This window comes from Eretmochelys imbricata, chromosome 10, assembly GCF_965152235.1.
Source record: "Eretmochelys imbricata isolate rEreImb1 chromosome 10, rEreImb1.hap1, whole genome shotgun sequence".
NCBI classification, from domain to species: domain Eukaryota; kingdom Metazoa; phylum Chordata; order Testudines; family Cheloniidae; genus Eretmochelys; species Eretmochelys imbricata.
Window position 1 is genome coordinate 31079433 of NC_135581.1, and position 23834 is coordinate 31103266.

The window sequence follows — 23834 nt, forward strand, 5'->3', positions numbered from 1 at the left end:
TGCAGGAGCTCTGGTGATGATGTGAAGAACTCATGCCCTCACACAATTTTGGAGCAGCTGGCTACACTTACCTCCATCCCACTTCCAGGAGCCACCTGATCCTCCTTTCCCTGTTCCTAGCTGTCACCTGCTCTCTTGCTCCTTTCCCCGTTCCTAGCTGCCACTTGCTCTCCCCCTCCTTGGTCCCAGCAAGTAGCTGCTTCCCTGCCCCTTCCCTTTCCCTGCCACCAACTGTCCCCACCCCACATGGAATTATGGAAAATAGATCCTATTAAACTAACTTGATTTTTTTTATGAGACTACAAGTTTGGTGGATAAAAGTAAGAGTGTTGATGTAATATACTTAGACTTCTGTAAGGCATTTTACTTGGTATCACACAACATGTTGATTAAAAATCTGAAAAAGATTTGGGGTGGGGACTGGATAATCAGTTGAACATGAGCTTCCATTGGGACGCTGTGGCCAAAAGAACTAATGAGATCCTGGGATGCATGAACAGGAGAATCTCAAGTAGGAACAGAGAAGTTATTTTATCCCTATATTTGGCACTGGTGCTATCACTGCTGGAATACTGTGTCCAGTTCTGGCACCCTCTATTCAAGAAGGATGTTGATAAATTGTACAGGGTTCCAAAAAGAGCCATGAGAATGACCAAAGGATTAGAAAAAACGCCTTATAGTGATAGACTCAAACTCAATCTATTTAGCTTAACAAAGAGAAGGTGACTTGATTAAAGTCCATAAGAACCTACATATGGAACAAATATTTAATAATAGGCTCTTCAATCTATCAGAGAAAGGTTTAACATGATTTAGTGGCTGGAAGTTAAAGCTGGACCAATTCAGACTGGAAACAAGGCATCCATTTTTAACAGTGAGAGTAACTAACCATTGGAACAATTTATCAACTTTTGTGGTGGATTCTCCACCACTGACAATTTTAAAATCAAGAGAATTTCAGGAGGGGGAAGGCAACCTTTTTTGAGATCTGTACTGAACTAATCCCAAAGCTGCAGTGACAGCCTACCAACACATGGTGCCCCATGTCTGTGGGGATATGGGTCACCATTGCCATCTGGAAGCTGGCCATCCCCAAATGCTATTAGCCAACCAGTTTGGCATGGGGAGATTGACTGCTGGGGCCACTGTCATCTATGTATGTATTGCTATGGAAAAGGTACACTGGGTTACAGAGCTTGGTAATGCTCAGGGGGTCGTTAATAGCTTTGCACACTTGGGGTTCCCAAACAGTATAGGGGCCACTGATGGACTCAAGTGCCTATTATTTGGCACCCCTCTCTTCCTCCACATACATACTAGGATCTTTTGGAACTCAGCTCTTTTTACCTTAATGAATAATGGACAGTTTGCCTCCAGGATCACTATGGACATTGATGGTGGGAAGGTTGCTCCAGTTATCCTGGGAGACCTGGCTTATCCTCTGCTTCCCTGGTTAATGAAGCTGTTCACAGGATGCCTCAACAGAAGGAACAGTTCAACTATTGCCCTACTAGTTGCAGAATGGCAGTGGACTACACATCTGGCCATTTGAAAAGGAGGTGCTGCTGCTTCTGGAATAGGTTGGAAGCAGCAGAAAAAACGTTCCAACAATTATCGCAGCATGTTGGATTTTGAACAATATTTGTGAGAGTAAGGGAGAAAGCCTTAACAATGGGTGGGAGGCGGAGATGCAGAGACTCACTCAGCAGTGTGAGCAGCCACCAAGGCATCCTACAGAAATAGCTGAGGCATTATTATCAGAGACGCCTACTGCTGTTATTTTGAGCCTCAGGGCCAAAAAATGTGCTGTGAATTATTTCAGGTTTAAGGATTTTCTATGTTAAATGGGATGATTCACTATGTATGAATTTTAACAGTTTTTATTATGTAACCACAATCAGCTATGTAACGAACTAAATAAAATTTTAACTGAAGCAGAAGCAATAATGAAACAACAATTTTTATTATTAATACATTAAACAACAATCTATTAACTAACAACTTAAAAGAAACCTTTAATTAAAACAATAGTGAAGTAAAAACAGAAAGTGCAGTATAAAACAAAACAAGGGGGAGGGTGGCTTAAAGTCACAGGGAAGTATACACCTTGCCTCTGTTTCGTCTTGTTCGAGGGCCTTCTGGAATTGAGTGGCAAGGCACAAAGTTACAAGGGGAGCTGGAAGGCTCAAAACAACTTGCTTCCACGTGCAACTGTTCTCAGTGCCCAGATCTGCCTGTGGGAAAGGAACGGACACTGGGAGGACTGCCCAGGGGGAGGGGCTACAGTTGGGAGGAGTTGCTGCTGTTCCCAGTATCTCTTATTATCTAGGGGCTGCAGAACAAGGCTGAGTCCTGCTGTATGACACTTGCAGCACCTGCTGCCCTACGTCAACATGTGTTGCAGCAGAGCATTCAGGCTTTACATTGCCTCCAGAAGTTGGCTCTGCATCTCCCATTCTTTGTCAATACTGTCTTTGGCCACAGCACTGCTCTCCCTCGAAACTGTCATGCTGCCCTTGACCACACTCTCTCTGGATCCTATGATCTCCCTGTAGAGCTCCCTCTCTTTTTCCCCTCTCCATTTTCAAATAACGTCTCCATCTCTCCGCTATTCTGGTTTTACTTTAGGACTTTGATGAGGTCCACAACATTTTTGTCCTGAGTCTTCCATTTTCTCCCCGGCAGGTTAGCCAGCAGCTCAGCTGTAGATAAAGATCCCGTCCTTGAAGGTCTGGCTGCTGCAGGTGCCATGGCTGTGGGAGTAAGAAAAAAAACAAAAGCAGTTATTGTTCCTATTCCAGACAGATTACAATAGCATTTTTATATTTATTTCTGATTTTATCTCACTGAGAGTCTACCCAGGTTGGGGAACCTCAGATATGGAGAGTGGTTTGTACATGAGGAGGGCTGGCTGCACTGGAATTTTTGTTTGTGCAGTATATACTATTTGGCTTTGCTGTTGTGCCTTGGAGGCTGGGAGCTGGGAATTATGTTCCTTGCAGGTTTGGTGTGCCGTAGAGGAGTTTATATGGTATTGGAGGCCTTACCAGAGGGCACCCAGCGGTGAGCTGAATAGTAATTCCCTCTACATTCCCTTTAGGTATCCTGACTCTCCACTGCACTGAGGTGGGTGACTAGAAGACAGAGAATGGCCTTACTCAAAAAGGCGAAGAGCAGACCAATGAGCTATGCTGTGAAGTTATTCCCCAAGACGGTTCCCCAAGAAATGCTGCAGAAATGGAAGAGAGTTGCGAGCTATTCTGGGGGGAATGACTGTGCAGATATCCCCCACAATATCTAGATGAATATCAAGCAATTGCGCCCTCTGTGCTGTGGGACTAAAAATGGTTGATAATCAGGACTTTAGTATGAGACAGAGGTTGTGACAGACATCAATTTCTTACAATATCCTTAAAAAACCTTATTGAATTAAGTTTAAGTATCTTTGGGGTCCATTCTGTTAAATGCAAAGATTAAGTATTATTATGGGCCGGGATTGTATGTCACCTCTTTAGAGAGGGGATGGGATGAGAGGCCTGCAAGTTCAAAGAACTATATTGAAAATTTGCCAGATAAGAATGGCCTTTTGGGACAATATACGTTAAATGGATTTCCTGGGGAATAGGTAGGGGAGGTTAAGGCGAATTCCCCACCTCTGGTTATGCAAAAAAACCTGCCTTTTGAAGCTACACCCTGAGGAGAGGGTTTTTGTCTGCTGATTTACCTGTTGCCAGAGAGTGGAGATCAAAGGCCTGAGCTGTATAAAAACACAGATGAACTGCCACACTTGTTCTGGTTCTGAATCTGAGACAGTTATGAACTTGTAACCACTGGGAAAACCTAGTTGTGGGTTTTCAAGGACTTACAGCTAGCAGAACCTGAGGCTGGAGTTGGAGTGACCTCCAGTAAGCTTTTAAGCATGGGTGTGTGTGCTTTTATTGTTTTGATATGTTTTCTGTTTAATGCTTTGACCTTAAGAATAAATATGCTTGCATAGAAAGAGCTGTGTGGTATTTGGTAACTGAGGGTAATTACACTGTTTACAGCCTTTGGAGAGAAAGCAAAGCACAGATGCTGGCCTGTTTAGACAGTCTGGGTTGCTGGTGTATCACAGTGTAGGCAGGGAACTGTGCAGCCTGAAAAAGCCCTGATCAGGAAAGAGTGAGATGTAGCTCTCTGTCAAAGAGAGGTGATGGCTGGGGGCCAGAAACCTTGGAGTAGGTGCCCTCAGTGAACCATGGAGGGGGAATACAGGTCCAGTTACACTGGAACTGTGACAGAGGCCGATTGCCCAGTTGTAACAGCCGCCATTTTGGAAATGTGTACAAGGGAGGAAAGGAGTGGACAGCATGGGCCGAAGAAGGGATGGATGCAGGAGGGGGCTGAAGACTCACCTACAGTGGCTTCAGCCCTGGGGCACCTGGAATGGAAGCTAGCACTGCAGGAAGCAGAATAACAACAATAATAATAAATTGTAAAGCTAGACACTTACATAGTGAGGTTTTCTCCACAGGATCTCCCTCTTCAGTTCTGGCCAAGATTGCTGGCTGGGAATTGGGCTTAGTCGTTATATGGCAGCAATCAGGTTTGCCTTCTTCCAGGCTGGCATCAGGTCCTGTTGTCCCAAAGAGAACCTAACTCTCAGGGAACCTAGAGAACCTAAGCTCTTCAATGGCCTCCTCAAGTTCCTCCTCCGAAGAGTCTTGCTGGTCATCCTCCAGATGGGGAAAAGCTACGGTAGCAGGTTCCACAGCCTCCCTGGGTTTGGGAGATTGTGTAACAGTGCAAAATCCTGTCCAGATCCTCAAAAAGTGGACAGGACACCTATCTACTCCTGGACCATTTTCTGTCATCCTGGTTTGAATATAGGTTATCCTGAGCTGTTTGCTATTTATCCTGCACTGGTCATCCTTCTGGTTGTGGCCCGTCGTGGCTATCTGTTAGCAATGTCCACAAAAAGGTCTTTATTGCGGTGACTGACCACAAGAGCTTCCTGCACTGAGGCTTCTCCTTAGATAGCGATGAGATCCAGTGTCTCAGCACAGCTCCAACAGGCTGTGCGAGGCATATTGTGGAGTTTCTGGAGTAATATTGCAGCAATGCTAGAATACTCAAATCCAGCAGCAAATGGACAAAATCTGGCCCTGTGTCTGTTTTAAAATGGGAGAAGGGGGCATCCTGGCAACTTGACACCAGAGGAGGGGAGGGCACAGAGATACACAGACAGGTTGGTAACAGTTGCCCATAAAGCAGTGTGAGATAGCTGCTGGAGGACTGCCAAGTAGCGTGCAACAGTATTACATACATACAGACAGGTGGCTTTTCACATTTCACAGGCTCATAGGTTTACTAAACAACTATCAATAATATCTAGATACAGCAGGTAAAATTCCAATGCATCAGGTGGGATAAGTCCACCACAGTAAATGTAAAAATATTTCTCATTTCATAAATAACAATAAAACCCACAGATAGCTGCCTTTCACCAAGTCTGAAGAAGCACTAATACTCATGATACCCTGTTTAACAAACAGCAAGGCAGCCAAAGTGTACAGTCCAGCTACATATAACCTGCTATTAATAATTACACAATGCTGAGCTCATGCTGTGCCTATTAGTAATTACCCTAAGTGTGGCGATCTCTGCAGAGCTTACATGGATGCTAAGGGATAGTAGTTTCAACTGTCTAGCTCAAGAGTCTTGTCTCCTGAAGTAGACTCTGATGGGGCAAGGGCAGTCCCTGGAGATGTTAACTCCAGTTTCATTTTTCTCTTTCTTTGTACAAGTGCTCATGGAGAGAGTTACAGAAGGGCTACTGGGGTGGCAGAGAAGGGAGAATGCCTGTGAGAAGGCAGGGATCTTTATCCAGGTACTGATTGAACCCTAGCTGTGGAGGTATTTTGTTGTTTATGTTGCTTATTATAACATTTTTCCATTAAAGATTTGCTCCTACCGATTACTGCTGTTTTATTTCTACTGAGGCTAGGTCTATATTACAGAGTTCTGCCATCATAGCTGTGTCAGTCAAGGGTGTGATGAGGTGTGAACCCTGAATGACACAGCTGAAAGCCCAGTGCAGATGCAGTTATGATGGCAAAACAGTACTTTGAGAAGTATAGCTTATTTCGTTCTTGTGCAGGTGAGGGGGTATATAAACTGCATCCATGCTGGGTATGCTTTGCTGGGACACTAGATTGGTATTCCTATACCACTAAAGCACGCCTGAGACATCCCACCAGTTTACACAGAAACTGACAGGGACAGAGCTAATTCAAATCAGCCTTCATTCAGGGACTCGTCAATTACCTTGTGCCATTTTTCTGAGTATTACAGAAAATTGGGTTAAATTTCAAGTGTTATGGTGTGCTAAATTCCATAATAAACAAAGTTTCAACCTATGCACACTTAATTACTCTTCTTTACTTCAATCTAACATTCATCAGAAGTCTGTACACAACGGTGCTGGAGAAAAATCTCACATGATAATGTTTGCAGATGTTATGGGTGAAAGAATGTGGTATGTAACATGTTAGTTTGTATATTACAAGAAAAAATGGCAAAACACAGTACTTACATTGTCCAGCGTATACCCCGGGGAGCTTAGGTGTAAGCTCAGAAAGATGGTCTGACACCATCACTTGCTCTTGAACCTAAAAAGTAAACCAAGAAGTGCAGTGGATATTCATATGTTGTATATAGTGTATTGTTGATACAGTGCTATTGATGTGCAAAGAACTATGTGCACAAGAAAGAAGACAAGCCCTTGACCTAGAGTACTCACAATTTTAATTTGACAGATAAAATAATGAGATATGACAACAGGCTGGGGCAGGGGGAAGGATAGTTTGTAAGAATAGAAGAAAAAAAAAGACACCGAGAGAAAAGGGATAAACTATAATTTACAAAGAAATCTTATCACTTATGGTGCACTTATTTCATGTCACTATTGTACCTATGTATTATAAATGAACAAAAGATTCTCATTCTGGTGAACTGCCATTCGGTTTCATTCTGATGAATTGCCAGAGTGTGGGTCCATTAATTCAAATACACAAACTCTGTTCCACACTAGCTGTGTGGACTTACTGTTTCCATACTGTGACAGAATATAACCCTATGTACCCACCCTACAGACTATTGTAATAATGTTTGTACAAGGTATGTTTTGTGAGGTATGATTTAAAAACTCAATTTGCTGATAAATAATATCATGGCAAATGCACGTAGCAACATTATATGTAATAGGTTATATTTTTCTCAATGACCTGGAAGAAAACATAAAATCATCATTGATAAAGTTTGCAGATGACTCAAATATTGGGAGAGTGGTAAATAATGAAGAAGACAGGTCACTGATACCAAGCAATCCAGATCGCTCTGTAAGCTGGGTGCAAGCAAACAATATGTATTTTAATATGGCTAAATGTAGATGTATACATCTAGGAACAAATAATGTAGGCCATACTTACAGGACGGGGGACTCTATCCTGGGAAGCAGTGACTGTGTAAAAGATTTAATGGATAATCGGCTAAACATGAGCTCCCAATGTGATGCTGTGGCCAAAAGGACTAATGCAATACATGAATGCATAAACAGGGGAATCTTGAGCAGGAGTAGAAAGGTTATTTTACTTCTGTATTTGGCATTAGTGCGATCACTGCTAGAATACTGTGTCCAGTTCTGGTGCCCACATGTACGGAAGGATGTTGATAAACTGGAGACGATTCAGACAAGAGCCACGAGAATTATTAAAGGATTAGAAAACATGCCTTATAGTGATAGACTCAAAGAGGTCAATGTGTTTAGGTTAACAAAGAGAAGGTTAACGGGTGACTTCACTACAGTCTATAAATACCTATCTGGGGAACAAATATTTAATAGTGGGCTCTTCAGTCTTGCAGACAAAGGTATACACTCCAGTGGCTGGAAGTTGAAGTTAGACAAATTCAGACCAGAAATAAAGCTTAAAATTTTAACAGTGAGATTAATTAACCATTGGAACAACTTATCAAGGGTCATGGTGGATTCTCCATCACTGAAAATTTTTAAAGCAAGACTGAATGTTTTTCTAAAAAGATCTGCTCTAGGCATTATTGTGGGGGCAGTTATCTGGCCTGTGTCATGCAGGAGGTCAGAACAGATTATCACAATGGTCCCTTCTGGTCCTGGAATCTATGAATCTATTATACTGGAGTGGAGAGTAGTGCTTATAAAATTTGGGGATGACACCAGATGGGCAGGGGGTTGTAAGGACTTTGAAGGACAGGATTAAAATTAAAAATGATCTTGAGAAATGGGAGAATTGGTCTGAAACGAACAAGATGATATTCAATAAAACCAGGTGCAAATTACTACACTTAGGAAGGAAAAATCAAAGGCACAGCTTTAAAATGGGGAAAACTGGCTAGGTGGTAGCACTGCTGAAAAGGATCAGGGGGTTATAGTGGATCACAAATTGAATATTAGTGAACAATGAAGTGAAAAAGGCTAATAACCTGTGATTTATTATCAAGAGTGTCTTTTGTAAGACACAGGAGGTAATTGTCCCACTCTCCTTGCCACTGGTGAGGCCTCAGCTGGAGTACTGTGTCCAACTCTGGGCACAACACTTTAGGAAAGATAAATTGCAGGAAGTCCAGAGAATAGCCACAAAAATTATAAAATTAGAAAACAAGACCTATGAAGAAAGGTTAAAAATAGAGGGTATGTTTAGTCTTGAGAAAAGAAGGCTGAGGGGGGACCTGAGAACAGTTTTCAGATATGTTAAGGGCTGTTATAAAGAGGACAGTGATCAACTGTTCTCCACATCCACTGAAACTAGCACAAGAAGTAATGGGCTTAATTGGCGGAAGGGAGATTTAGGTTATATCTAGGAAAAGCTTTCTAACTATAATGGTAGTTAAATGCTGGAATAGGCTTCCAAGGGAGGTTGTGGAATCCCCATCCATGGCGGTTTTTAAGCACAGGTTGAACAAACATCTGTCACGGATGGTCTAGGTTTACTTTGTCCTACCTCAGTACAGGGGGCTGGACTTGATGAGTTCTTGAGATCCCTTCCAGCCCTACATTTCTATGATTCTTTAATCTTTCATGTGGCTCTTCTCTGAACTCTTTCCAAGTTGTTAACATCCTTCTTGGATTGTGAACACCAGAACTGGACACAATATTCCACTAGTAGTCACACCAGTGTCAAATACAGAAGTAATACAACTTCTCTTCTCCTACACAATATTTCCTTGTTTATACATACATGTTTTGGCCCCAGTATCGCACTAAGAGCTCATGTTCAGCTATTTATCCATTATGACCCCCAAGTCTTTTTCAGAGTCACTGCTTCCTGCATCATATAAGTATGGTCTGCATTCTTTGTTCCTAGATGTATGATCTTACAGATTTGGCTGTATTAACATGCACATTATTTGCTTATGCCCAGGTTACCAAGCGATCCAGATCAGTCTGTATCAGTGACCTGTCTTCTTCATTACTTACCACCCATCCAAACTTTGTGTCATCTACAAACTTTATTAGTGATGATTTTATGTTTTCTTCCAGACCATTGATAAAAATATTAAATATCATAGGGCCAAGAACCAATCCCCAGAGGACCCACTAGAAACGTATGTGCTAGATGATGATTCCCCATTTACAATTGCATTCTGAGATATACCTATTAGCCAGTTTTTAGTCTATTTAATGTGTGTTGTGTTGATTTTATATCTTTATAGTTTTTCAGTCAAAATGTGTGTGGTACCAAAGCCAATGCTGTACATAAGTATATTACATCTACACTATTACCTTTATCAACCAAACTTGTAATCTCATAAAAAAGATATGAAATTAGTTTGACAGGATCTATTTTCTATTAACACATGAGGATTGGCATTAACTATAATATCTCCTTTAATTCTTTATTAATCTAGTCCTATATCAGCCATTCCATTGTTTTTTCTAAGTGTCAAACTGACAGGCCCACAATTATTTATGTCACCTGTTTACCCTTTTTAATATTGGCACAACATTAATTTTCTTCCAGTCCTTTGGAACTTCCCCAGTGTTCCACTACTTATTGAACTTTAAGGGGATGAAAGTCACAAGAGAGTCTTTTATACCATGACAGACGAGCAAGTGCTTCCTGACAGTTTATATTGCTCTGCATAGTTCCCTGGTTCATAAAGTAAGCTGCCTAGCTGCTACAATTTGGATCTGTAGAGAAAATTTTCACAAAGAACTTTTGAATATGTTTTAGTTCAGGGTTTACTTTTATAGCTGACTTAAGCCCAGTGTCACAAGCGGGATGTGACTGGTCCAGGCCTACTGGTCAGAACAGGAGTTGGAAGCCAGGTCCGGATACCAGGTGATCAGAGTCTGAGATAGGCCAGAGGGCAAAAAGAGTCAGATGTCAGCAGGGTCAGGTGGAGATAAGAGTAGGCAGTAGGAGCAGGTAATGCAGGGGATGCCATCCCAAGCAGGGGACACCCAGTTGCACAGATGAATTCCTGTTCCTCTGCTTGGTTTAAATAGAAGCAGCGAACCAAACAGGATTCCTGGAGTTCCACCCATCAGAGCCCAGGACTTGAGTCCTCTGTCAGAGGTGAACTTTGAGTTCTGGACACTTTTAAAACAGGTCACGGGGTGGCGGGTTGGAACATACTGGTGCCTAAGAGCCTTGTGGACTGGCGTTTGAGACCCACAGCCCTGACACTCAGAAAAGAACAAGTTGTGGATTAAAAACACAGATAAACCCTCAAAGCATGCAGCTGGGTCTAAATCAAAAGAAACACTGTCTTATCTCTATCCATGTAATTAAAGAGGAAGTTTGTGAATAATGTCACTATAGCCTTCATTAAATGCTCATGAATAAATCAGAAAAAAGACAAAAATTGGAATACAATATTAGTTTTGAAAACAAATTTCTCCCAGTAATATGACTGGTGATAAAATCCTAAGAACAGACTGACAGTCATATCAGTCCCAGCTTCAGTCCCTGATATCAATTATTGCCATTGGAGCTATTCAATGGAAAGAAAAGATAGTTTCCTTAGAAATCCTCATTTATATGTGTCCTACCTGCTTATCATCTGTCCTTAAGCCTGCTTGTGTGAAAGGTCTCTCATCTCCCTCCCCATCAGCAGTCCTTGGTCTCTTTAGCTCTTCCTCATATCTTAGCGAGCACACATTTTCAATTTCTCCATCATAAGTCTCATCATAGCAGAATATGGCCTCTAGAATATCATCATCAGTCGTGAACAATATAGTATCCCCAAAGTGCTCTGGAGCTGAAAAGCACAAGACACTAGGAATTAAAAACACAATGTGAAAGTACTGCAAAACAAGGGCTTCACTACACTACGATATGGAACTATGTTTTAACATGTGTTGAGTAATATGTTTAACTAATATAATTGTAAATTCTAACATAGACAAGAGACAATGTATTCCTTGTTTATGCTACAGTTTAGTCATGTTACAGTAGAACCTCAGAGTTATGGCACCTCAGGAATGGAGGTTGTTCGTAACTCTGAAATGTTCCGTAACTCTGAACAAGACATTGTGGACTTCAGTCACGGCGGGTGGGGACAGTCAGGGCTTCTGACCCTTGGGGTGCCAGGGCTCCGGGCAGGGGCCTCAGGGCTTCTGCCCCACGGGAGCAACAGGGCTCAGGGCTTTAGACCTGGGGGGAGTCCTGGGGCTCAGGGCAGAAGCCCTGCTGCTCTGCTCCCAGTTTCAGCCCCGTGGCAGGCGTCGGGGCTTGGGTCTCCCCATGACTCCGCTCCCGGTTTCAGCCAGGGGGGCCCACTGGGGCTCAGGACTTTAACTGCTGAGGGAGTGCTGGGGCTGAAATGGGTGCTCCCCTTGTAGCTAAAGCCCTAAGCCCCTGTGTACCCAAGGGGCTAAAGCCCTGATCCCCACCCTGCAGCTGCAGCCCCAATCCCCCATGGCTGAAGCCCTGAGCTCCAGGGCTAAAGCCCCAAGGAAGTACAGTATTTGCTGGGGGTATTTTGGTTTTGTGGTTTTTTGTCTCTGCTGCTGCCTGATTGATTAATTCCAGTTCCACATAGTGTCCGGTTGACCAGTAAGTCTGTAACACTAGTGTTCATATCTTTGAGGTTCTACTGTAGTTAACATGTTAAAACACAATTTCTTATTGTAGTGTAGGTGAGTCCAGAGAATCCAGCTGATTTTTAAACACATCTAAAATATAAATCTGTAAAAAAAGAAGATCTCATACACATAAAAACAAGGACAATACAAATAAAGCCCAAGACTGTAAGCTGTTTGGGGCAGAGACAATCTTCTGTTTTTTTATCTATTTCCTGTCCTGGCTGGGGACTCTAGGAGCTATAAATATAAAATATTCTCCTTAAAAAGGATACATCTACATTTGAGTTGGGAAATTTGATTCCCAGCTCATGCAGATGTACCCAAGCTAACTCTAGCTAGCATGCTAAAAATAGCAGTGTAGCCAGTGTCGTTTTCACAAAGAAAATGAGGGATCATACCATACCTCCAGACAATGTTCCTGAAGCCTTTGCAATTTCTCCTTTAAAGATGCATTGCTCATCTAATAGCATTGTAATATCTTTCACACCTCGGAAGGAGTGTATTCGGGATTTATTATAATTCCAAATCCTAATCATAGCTACTTGACAGGGATTCACAAAGTCAATATAGATAAGGTGAGGCTTCCCAGGAGTAAAGGGTGCTAGCCAAAGGTGCATGTCATCCTGTGTCCGATTTACCCCATCAGTTAGATTGGTTATTACTCTTGGATCTTTGCCATACGCTGGTAAAATATTTATATCAGGTGGCTCAGCTTTTATCTTTGAAATCTGAACAGGCTCTCCTTTGGAACTAAAAACTTCAATTCCATTAAGACCAACATAGTGTCTGTCTCCCCATGTGGATTTAATGTCTATTATTAAGTACTGTCCATATGGCAAAACAGGGATTTTAAAATCATTTCCATCATCTGTCTCCATGTAATTTTCTTCTTGTCGTTTTGGTAGCACTTGTATTCCTTCTTTCCTCACAAGCTGATGTTCTCCATGCCGGCTGATTTTTTGCTGATGTAGAAACTCATCAAAGATATCCCCTTGAAAATCCATGTTGGAGATTCGCCCACGGTGAGAATAATTGAACTTTAGAAGGGAGTTCCATGACTCCTGCAGAGTGTGTTCTTGTTCACTGTGCCACCCAGCTCTGAAGTTTTTTAGGCCTTTGACACAAAGGGCTTCATCTGAAAATAAAATCCAAGATAAGTCTTTATATATGTAGACATGACAAGAAATTAATTCCCACAATATAGACTATCAAATGTAGACCATTGTGTTGGTTATGTTGGGTTCTTTTGCAGTAGCGTTCTGTTCTAATGCTGCTATTACATTGCTTCTCTTATTACACACAAGGTTAAAATCTCTGACTCCCTTTCCCAGCTTAGTGTTAAACAAAATAATTATGTCAATAAATGTTAATGTTGAGACACAAACCAACAAAAAAAAAAAAAAAGGAAAGAATCCAAGTTTTAAGGCTACCTGAGCATCATCAGCTGAGCACTGTTAATGGAACTACAAGTCAATTACAGGTTTCAGAGTAGTAGCTGTGTTAGTCTGTATCAGCAAAAAAACCGAGTACTTGTGGCACCTTAGAGACTAAAGGATATATGTGATATATGCCATCATGTGCCAGCAATGCCCCTCTGCCATGTACATTGGCCAAAATGGACAATCTCTATGTAAAAGAATAAATGGCCACAAATCAGATGTCAAGAATTATAACGTTCTAAAACCAGTCGGAGAACACTTCAATCTCCCTGGTCACTCGATTACAGACCTAAAAGTCGCAATACTACAACAAAAAAACTTCAAAAACAGACTCCAGCGAGAAACTGCTGAATTGGAATTAATTTGCAAACTGGACACCATTAAATTAGGCTTGAATAAAGACTGGGAATGGATGGGTCATTACACAAAGTAAAACTATTTCCACATGCTTATTTTAACCCCTCCTGTTACTCACACCTTCTTGTCAACTGTTGGAAATGGGCCATCCTGATTATCACTACAACAGGTTTTTTCTTTTTCTTTTTTCTCCTGCTGATAATAGCTCACCTTAACTGATTACTCTCATTATAGTTGGTATGGCTACACCCATTTTTTCATGTTTTCTGTGTATATATATATCTTCCTACTGTATTTTCCACTGCATGCATCCAATGAAGTGGGTTTTAGCCCATGAAAGCTTATGCTTAAATAAATTTGTTAGTCTCTAAGGTGCCACAAGTACTCCTGTTCTTTTTGCAGATACAGACTAACATGGCCGCTACTCTAAAACCTACATATAACTGAGGTTCTTCAAGATGGACTCTGCATATTCACACTCCTGGGATATGCACCAACCGGCAGTCATGAATGGTGTCCAGTTTTTGACCGGAAAGTCCAGTTGAAAAGGGGACCTGATGATATCCGGTTAGCTCTACTGATCAGACACCCAAAGTCTGGTTATTGCAGGCAGGGGAGGCACCGAGTCATCACCTGTGCCAGCCCCTACTGAGCCAGGGACGCCTCCTACCTGCATTGGGCGACTGCAGCTCCCCTCCCTGGCTCTGCAGGCAAGTCCCTCCCGACCCATGCAGGGGTAGGGGGTGGGGAACAGCAGCAAGTGATGGAGGGAGGGGGAAAGAAGAGTGAATGGGAGGTAGGGCCTCAGGGGGAGGGGGAGGGGCAATGGTGGAGCCTCAGGGCTCTGAAGAGGCAAGGCAGGAATGAGGCCTGGGGGAAGGGGCGGGGCAGGGCCTCAGGGGGAAGGGGCTGGGCAAGGGAGGTTCCAGCACTCCTGCTGGAATATTCGGTTTTTATATATTACAAAGTTGGCAATAGTTTGGGATAGTTTGGTTAGTAGTAGATAGTAAATGTATGGTAGTAAATGTATCCCAACGAGAGAGGTTGAAGAACAGCCCCGCCAAATTATGTATCAGACTAGCAGCTATGTCTAACGCATAATGTTTACTAAAAGTATGTACTGAGTTCCATGTGGCCACTTTACACATTTCAATTAATAAAATAGGTCTATGCTGCTGAAGTAGAAACTACCTTGGTAGAATGTGTGTTAATAGTAGGAGGAGAAAAATGTGAAACATTCTTACAACTCACTTCATTGAACTGTCTGACCCAGAGCATTGGTCTTGTAAACCAGGGGTCAGGAGTTCAAATCTCGCTGGAGCCTGGGCAGCAGTTTCTGGCTGGGCCTGTTGTCCCCCAGCAGTGAGGTGCTTGGCTTCATTTATTTGGGGCACCTGGCATTGGGCCAATGTTGGAAGACAGGATACTGGGCTAGATAGAGCTTTGGTCTGACCCAGTGTCATAAATATAAAGGGAAGGGTAAACACCTTTAAATCCCTCCTGGCCAGAGGAAAAACCCTTTCACCTGTAAAGGGTTAAGAAGCTAGGACAACCGCGCTGGCACCTGACCAAAATGACCAATGAGGAGACGAGATATTTTCAAAGCTGGAGTGGGGAGGAAACAAAGGGTTCTTTCTGTCTGTGTGATGCTTTTCCCGGGACCAGAGCAGGAATGCAGGTCAGAACTCCTGTAAAAAGTCAGTAAGCAATCTAGTTAGATGTGCGTTACATTCTGTTTTGTGTAAATGGCTGATAAAATAAGTTGTGCTGAATGGAATGTATATTCCTGTTTTTGTGTCTTTTTGTAACTTAAGGTTTAGCCTAGAGGGATTCTCTATGTTTTGAATCTGATTACCCTGTAAGGTATTTTCCATCCTGATTTTACAGAGGTGATTCTTTCACTTTTTCTTTAATTAAAATTCTTCTTTTAAGAACTTGATTGCTTTTTCATTGTTCTTAAGGTCGAAGGCTTTGGGTCTGTGTTCACCTGTGCAAATTGGTGAGGATTTTTATCAAGTCTTCCCCAGGAAAGGGGGTGTAGGGCTTGGGGGGATTTAAGAGGGAAAGACGTTTCCAAGTGGGCTCTTTCCCTGTTGTATTTGTTAGACGCTTGGTGGTGGCAGCAAAAAAGTCCATGGACAAAAGGTAGAATACTTTGTACCTTGGGGAAGTTTTAACCTTAGCTGGTAAAAATAAGCTTAGGGGATTTTTCATGCAGGTCCCCACATCTGTACCCTAGAGTTCAGAGTGGGGAAGGAACCTTGACACCCAGTATGGCCGTTCTTATGTTCTTAAGCTGTTCTTATGTTCTTTTCCCTCTGAATACTTTAGCTTTGTCTAAATAGTAAGAGAGAACTTTTTAGCATTTAAACAATGTAACTTTAATTCACTCCTATGAGTGTGAAGTTTTGGAAAGAGTATTGGCAGGTTAATACATTGATTAATAAGAAAATCAGAAATTACTTGCTAAAAAAATGTGGTTATTTATCTTTATAAAAAATTGTAAATGGAGGGTCTGCCATCAAGGCATAAAATTCACTGATTCTTTTAGCCGATGTACCTGCTATAATAAGGGCTGTTTTAATGGAAAGATGAAATAAATACCAAGTTGATAACAGTTCAAATGTTAACACTTGGTTTAAGTCCCATGGAGAAACTGGTGGGTAAAGATTCAATCGACCCTTAAAAATCTTTTGACAATATAACAAGAAAAAATTGATTTTACCATCCACAGGATTATGAAAAGCTGCTACTGCATCTAAATGCATTCTAAACTATGAGATGGATAACCCCTTATTTGTTAGGAAAAACAAGTACTCTAAAATACACTAAATAGGAGCAAATACTGGATCAAAATCCTTATCTGATACCCACAGTAGAAATCTCCATTTTAGATCATAACATATTCTAGTAGATTGTTTTCAAGAATTAAGCAGCACCTAAGAACATAAGAATGGCCATACTGGGTCAGACCAAAGGTCCATCTAGCCCCGTATCCTGTCTTCTGACACTGGCCAATGCCAGGTGCTTCAGAGGGAATGAACAGAACAAGTAATAATCAAGTGATCCATTCCTTATCGCCCATTCCCAGCTTCTGGCAAACAGAGGCTAAGGACACCATCCATGCCCATCCTGGCAGATGGCCATTGGTGGACCTATCCTCCATGAACTTATCTACTTCTTTTTTGAACCCTGTCATAGTCTTGGCCTTCAGAACATTCTCTGGCAAGGAGTTTCACAGATGCATTGTATGAAAAAATACTTCCTTTTGTTTGTTTTAAACCTGCTGCTTATTAATTTCATTAGGTGACCCCTTGTTCTTGTGTTATTAGAAGGAGTAAATAACACTTCCTTATTTACTTTCTCCACACCAGTCATGATTTTATAGACCTCTATCATATCCCCCTTAGTCATCTCTTTTCCAAGCTGAAAAGTCCCAGTCTTATTATTCGTTCCTCATATGGAAGCCGTTCCATACCCCTAATAATGTTTGTTGCCCTTTTCCGAACCTTTTCCAATTCTAATAAATCTTTTTTGAGATGGGGCAACCACATCTGTACACCCATACTCAAGTTGTGGGTGTACCATGGATTTATATAGAGGCAATATGATATTTTCTGTCTTATTATCTATCCCTTTCTTAATGATTCCCAACATTCTGTTTGCTTTTTTGATTGCCGCTGCACACTGAATGGATGTTTTCAGAGAACTGTCCACAATGACTCCAAGATCTCTTTCTTGAGTGGTAACAGCTAATTTAGACCCCATCATTTTATATGTATAGTTGGGATTATGTTTTCCAATGTGCAGTACTTTGCATTTATCAACACTGAATTTCATCTGCCATTTTGTTGCATCTCAAGAGAGAAAGAGTTCTCAAAATTTGTCAAAATCCTGTTCCGAATGCCATGAGATGTAGTGACTGAGGGTCTGGATGGTGTACTCTTCCCATTTTTATGACAGCAGATATGGCAATACAGGTAAGTGTTTGAATTTCCTTTTGTAGAGGAGACACTAGTTCATGTACCATCGCTGTCTTGGTTATGCTGGACCAATGAGTATCATTTTTGCTGAGTCCTGTCTGATCTTTTTTACCACCTTAAACAATAATGGAAAAGGCAGGAAAGTATACATCAGATCTGTCCCCCAACTGATGAGAAACATATCCATCAATGCCTGAGTGTCTATCTCTTCTATCAAACAAAAGTGACGGCATTTGCTATTGAGGCTGATGGCAGAGATTGACATTTGGAAATCGCCAAATATTGACAGGTTCTTAAATCGCTGATTCCTCTAGAGACCATTTGTGAACCTTAGAAGAGTCTCTGCTTAGTTGGTTTGCCAGTTTATTGTTAGATCCTGCTACATGCAACACAATTGGATAAATTTCATGACATATACACCGGTTCCATAGTTTTATTGCTTATCGGCAAAGTTGTGATGGATGGGCACCTCCTTGTTTGTTTACAGAATACGCTTCTGACACGTTGCTGATGGCAACTTGCAACACAGAATCTTGAATCTGAGGGAGAAAGGATTTGAGTGCTAAATGGATAGCCTTTAATTCCAAAACATTGATGTCAATTTGCAATTCTTGCAGATTCCAGAAACCCCCTGTCAATAATTTGTTGAAATGTGCCCCCAAACTGTCTTGGAAGCGTCCATTGTAATTATTGCTGAAGGAGGTGGGGGGGTTGAACATCACTCCCTTCAGTACATTCCTGGGCTTCATCCACCATAGAAAAGTATTCCAAACTTTCTTTGGATTGTAAGCATCATGCACATGCTGTGCACTGTGAGAATGAAATTTCTTGAAACCCAGAGGTCTCATTCTGAATCCTGTATAAGGTGTAACAAGACCCAGAAGGTCACAAGACCCAGAAGGAGGATGAGGAAGAACAGTACTTCTTGTGGTGATTTCTGGAGTAAGCTGGATTTCAGTTTTTGGAATTTTTTCTCTGGGAGGTAAGCTCTCATTCCTGTGGAGTTGACAACTACTGCTAAGAAAAGAAATTGTTTACATTGGGCGCAATATGATTTTTTCTTGTTTGTCAGAAAATCTAATTTTTGGAATAGAGAATATGTGAAGAGAATGACTTTGTTCAACTCGACTTTGGAATGAGCTTTCAGAAGCCAGTCACTGAAATATGAGAACACAAAAATGCATTGTCTGTTCAGAAAGGCTGCTATTACAGAAAAGCATTTTGTAAAACCCCAAGGAAGAGTAGAAAGGCCACATGGGAAAACCTTGTATTGGAAATGGACCTGTCCCAGGGTTAAATGAAGGTAGTTTCTGTGAGATGGTTGAATGGAAATGTGGATGTAAGTATCTTTTAAATAGAGAGCAGCAAGCTAATCTAGAGCAGAAAGAGAGAGGATGACTGAACTAAGAGTCAGCATCCTAAAGTGAAAATTCCTGATGTATTTGTTAAATTTTCTAAGATCTGGGATTGGTCAGAAACCTGCATCCATCTTAGGAACCAGAAAATAACAGGAATAAAACCCTTGATTCCTGAGATCTTCCAGGACTTCCTCTATTGTTCTCTGTAGTAGCAGAAAATGGATTTCTGCCCTGAGAATTCTCTTGTGAGAGGTGTCCATGAAAAGGGAAGGCAAGGAAGAGTGGAATGGTCTTGAATGGTATGGTGTAACCCTCCTTTCCAAAATCCATCTGTCCGTAGTGATGTTTTGCCATGTCTTGTAAAAATCAGACAGACAGTCTCCACACGTCATGAGCATCTAAGGTTCGTTTGTAGCTCTTGGTTGTAACATCAAACCTAGGGTGACCAGATGTCCCAATTTTATAGGGACAGTCCCGATTTTTGGGTATTTTTCTTATATAGGCTCCTATCACTGCACCCGCATCACGATATTTCACATTTGCTCTCTGGTCACCCTAATCAAATCTGAGGCCTAATATTAGGCAAAAAGAAGTCATAGAAAAGTACTTCAGTCTCATCTTGAGTTTGGAGAATCTTTTCCTATATTGAGACTCAGAAGGAGGAGGATGCTTTTGCTGTTGTTGATAAAGATGTTTTCTTTGAGAGTAATAAGAAGACTATGAAAATGTAACATTGCCTCTGGTATCTGAATGAGGATGCAGGAGTTCTCTGTCTGAAAAAGACTTAAAGGTTTCTAGATATCTTGCCATAGATCTAGTTTATTTAATCTTTTCCAACACCTCATCTGTTTTAGAACTGAACAGACTGTCTCTCTCAAACAGAAGATCCTTAATCTTTGACTTTGTCTCAGAGGAAAGAGAAGAGGTCCATAAAAGGAAGATGTAGGATTCATACAAGGTTCATGCGCTTGGCAACATTCAGGGCACACCCGGAGTGTTGTATAGGACCTGTGCACACACAGCTCCTTTCAAGGGCATCAACCTTGGAATCTCGCCCAGATGACATGAACCGTGGGAAGCCTCCCAGGACTGGGCTCAAGGCCCGAGAGCAAGGAATGCGGTAGATAGAAACTGGTAAATAAGAATGTTAAACAAAGCCAGTGTATTCCTTTTATCTGTTGGAGAATGTAATGCGCGGGGGGAGAGAAAGAATAAAGGGGAAGGTGGAAAGCTGACAGGCAGAAGCCCGTTAGCAGACCAGCTTGCTTGCTTGCTTAAAGCTCTGTGCTGTCTTGTCATTGAACCGCAACAACTGGCGCCCAAACGTGGGGCCCTCAGCACTCACCTCGCCCGGCAAGGGTTTCAGACGCGTCACTCATCCGCTTCGCGGATCCCGGTGAGTATTTTTCATTGTGGTAACTATGGGAAGCTCCCTCTCTGCTTTGCAAGTGCAACACCGCAGTGAGCTACAGTATTTGCTGCGTAAGGCTCAGCATGATTGCCCCACTCGAGAACTCACTCTCCTGCTACAGGAGGTGAGTGCCCAGTGCCCGTGGTACCCTGAAGCTGGAACCCTTAAGCTAGCGGACTGGGAGCGGTTGGGCCAGACATTGCACAAAGAGCCTCGGGCGCCCGTGCAGGCTCTACATGCCTGGCACCTCTGCCGCGACGCGATACAGCATGTCGCCTCGGACAGGCCCTCCCTCGCGAGGCTGGTGCTCTCGGCACTCCCGTCCGCTCCTGCAGCCATCCCCCCTCCTGGCGATGTGACACAGCGTGTCGCCTCGGAAAGGCCCTCTCCCGCGCCAACAGAGGGGCTGCCGATCCCGCCACCCCCTTTCGTTCCTGCAACAATCCCTCCCCCTGCTTCGCCCCCAGTGCCTCTATTACCACCGCCTCCCTGGCCTTCCCCACTGGAGCCGGTGTGTGATCACCCTCCCCCCATGGGGCCCCATGCTCTGGGGCCCCCCGGGGGGTCGTCCGCGTCTGCTCAGCGGCTTTCGCTGGTGCAACAAATGGTCCATGCAGCGAAGACTCGCTTAGATCTTACAGCAGAGGAGCTGGCTGAGCTGGTCTCAGTTTATCCGGTGACCTGGCAGGATGATGTCCAGGGCAACCAGGTTGCAAACTAGGTCAGTTTGCCCTACTCGGTGATCAGAGATGTAAAGAAAGAGATTCGCGAGTTCGGCCTCACTAGCACGAATGTAGGTGGTCTCATTGAAGGGCTAGGTACTGGGTACACCCTGATCCCTGAAAATTGGAAGGCGCTGTTGCGCATGATGCTGGCGCCCAGTCAGTATGTTATTTGGCTTAGTGAGTATCGGCAGATGGCGGAACGCCAAGCCCAGGTATATAGAGAGCAAGGTGTCATTTATGAGCAGTTGGCAGGGGAGGGCCAGTTTGCTACTGTCCATCTGCAGTCTCAACTCCCTCAGGCCGTCTTCCCCATTATTTCCACCTACGCCCAGCATGCTTTCCGGAAGGTCCCGGATTCAGGCAAGCCTACCAAAAGCTTTGGCAGTATCCGTCAGGGTGCATCAGAGTCCTTTATGGATTTTACCAACAGATTGCAGGAGGCTATCCTCCGACAGGTGGATAACCCTGCGGCAGCTCAGGAGATCCTGTTAAAAATGGCGGTTGAAAATGCAAACGAGGATTGTCGCCGTGCTCTCCAGGCGGCACAAGCCTCTGGGATTCTAGAGCTGTCAGACATGCTGCGGGCGTGCCAAAACATCGGAACTCAAGCACATAAAGCTGGGGTTATGGGCGCCGCCCTGCGGAAAAGCGGGAAGGAGGGGAAGCGTTGTTACCGCTGTAGTAAGGAGGGTCACTTTCAGCGGGAGTGCTGCTCATCGACAGCGCCCGCCCGCCCCTCAAAGAAGTGCCCCAAGTGTCGGAAGGGCTATCACTGGGCTAATCAGTGTCGTAGCGGGTTGGGAAACCGCACGACAGGTCCCCCCCGAACCCAGGGCCAAATGGGGGTGTTTTCCACTAGACAACTGTTCCTCTGCTTTAAAATCCATAGACTCCATGAGGTCGGCGACTGCCGGAAGTGCAGGGCTTGATTTGATTATGCAGGAGGACGCTGATTTTCAGTTGCCGGGGGAGGTTTGCGCCATACCTACCCAGGTGATGGGACCTCTCCCTGCCGGATTTGTGGGTCTGGTTCTCCCTCACTCACACACTGGGAAACAGGGTTTTTTTGTCATCCCAGGGGTCATTGACGCCGATTACAACGGCGTTATTAAGGTTCAGGTATGGACCCATCTTCCGCAGTCGCTCCCGCGTGGACGGTCAATTGCGCAATTGATTTTAGTCCCCTATCAGGTGCCAGCCGCAGAGGATCGAGCCCGGGGGCAGGAACGGCTTTGGATCGACGCTGTCTCAATTGCCGTCTCACAACACGTCCTCTTCACTTGTTGCTCTAACAATGTCGGTCCGCCCCTCGAAACCTCAGTTAACACTTCTCTTAAATAATGTTCCTTTTACAGGGCTGGTGGACACTGGAGCTGACGTTACGGTGATTTGTGATCCGGAGTGGCCGGTCGGTTGGCCAACAGTTCCTTCTAAAGAGTTGTGGGGGATCAGAAGGTAGCAAACCCGGGCGCCAAAGTTTGTCTTGGGTCAAAGTCTCTAAACCAGGAGGCCATGCCCTTGCTACAATCTGCCCTTTTGTACTCCCTGTCTACCTCAATATTTGGGGCCGTGACTTACTTGTAAAGCTGGACACCACCCTCAATATTAATATATAATGGCCCAAAATCCTCCCTCACCCACCTTGCCATCCGCATTACCATTAGTATGGCAATCCTTAGAGCCCGTATGGATTGACCCCTCCCCCTAGAAAAGCTGAAAGCGCTTCATTCACTTGTATAACAATATTTGCATGCACAGTGCTTGGAGAGCTTTACTAGTCCTTGGAACTAGCTGCTGTTATTTTGGCCTTTCAACTTTTTGCTGATTGTCCCTTTAATTTGATCGTGGACACGCATTATGTTTATCAGGTAATTGATCATTTACCCCTTGCCCTTATTACCTCTTAGGTCGATGCGGACCTTCTTTGCCTGTTTTTGTTCTTACAGTATCTCTTCACCACTCGTAATTTCCCTTATTTTGTTGCTCATATTCGCAGTCATACCCCTCTGCCTGGGCTACTTACTGAAGGCAATGCACGCGCTGATCACGCGTTACGTGGTCAGGTAAATTCCCTTTTTTCTGACCCCATTGAAAGCCATGCCTTTTTTTAATCAGTCTGCCTCTGTTTTGGCCCGACAGTTTCACATTCCTGCTGATCATGCACGTTCTCTTGTTCGTTCCTGCCCCCACTGTGCCGCTGCTGCCCCTACCTTTTCTTATGCCGTTAACCCCAGAGGTACCGCAGCGAATCAGCTGTGGCAAATGGATGTTACTCACGTGTCACAATTCCGTCCCTATTCGTTTTTACATGTTTCCATTGATACCTATTCAGGACTCCTCTGGGCGACCCCACAGCGTGGGGAAGCCACTCCCAAAGTTATTCACCATTTGCTAGCCTGTTTTGCTGTTATGGGTCGCCCGAGCCAGATAAAAATGGATAATGCCCCAGCCTATTGCT

At 43.4% G+C, this 23834-nt stretch overlaps 1 protein-coding gene across 1 annotated transcript in view; it reads right to left on the reverse strand.

Moving 5' to 3' along the window:
* Positions 1–23834, reverse strand: part of KATNIP (katanin interacting protein) — a 180783-nt gene that overhangs the window by 41484 nt on the left and 115465 nt on the right. Inside the window, exons 15-17 of the mRNA XM_077828584.1 lie at positions 12507–13238; positions 11069–11277; positions 6575–6650 (exon numbers count right to left, since the gene is read on the reverse strand). Of these exons, the coding sequence (XP_077684710.1) occupies positions 6575–6650; positions 11069–11277; positions 12507–13238 (1017 nt within the window). The remainder of the gene's footprint in view (positions 1–6574; positions 6651–11068; positions 11278–12506; positions 13239–23834) is intronic.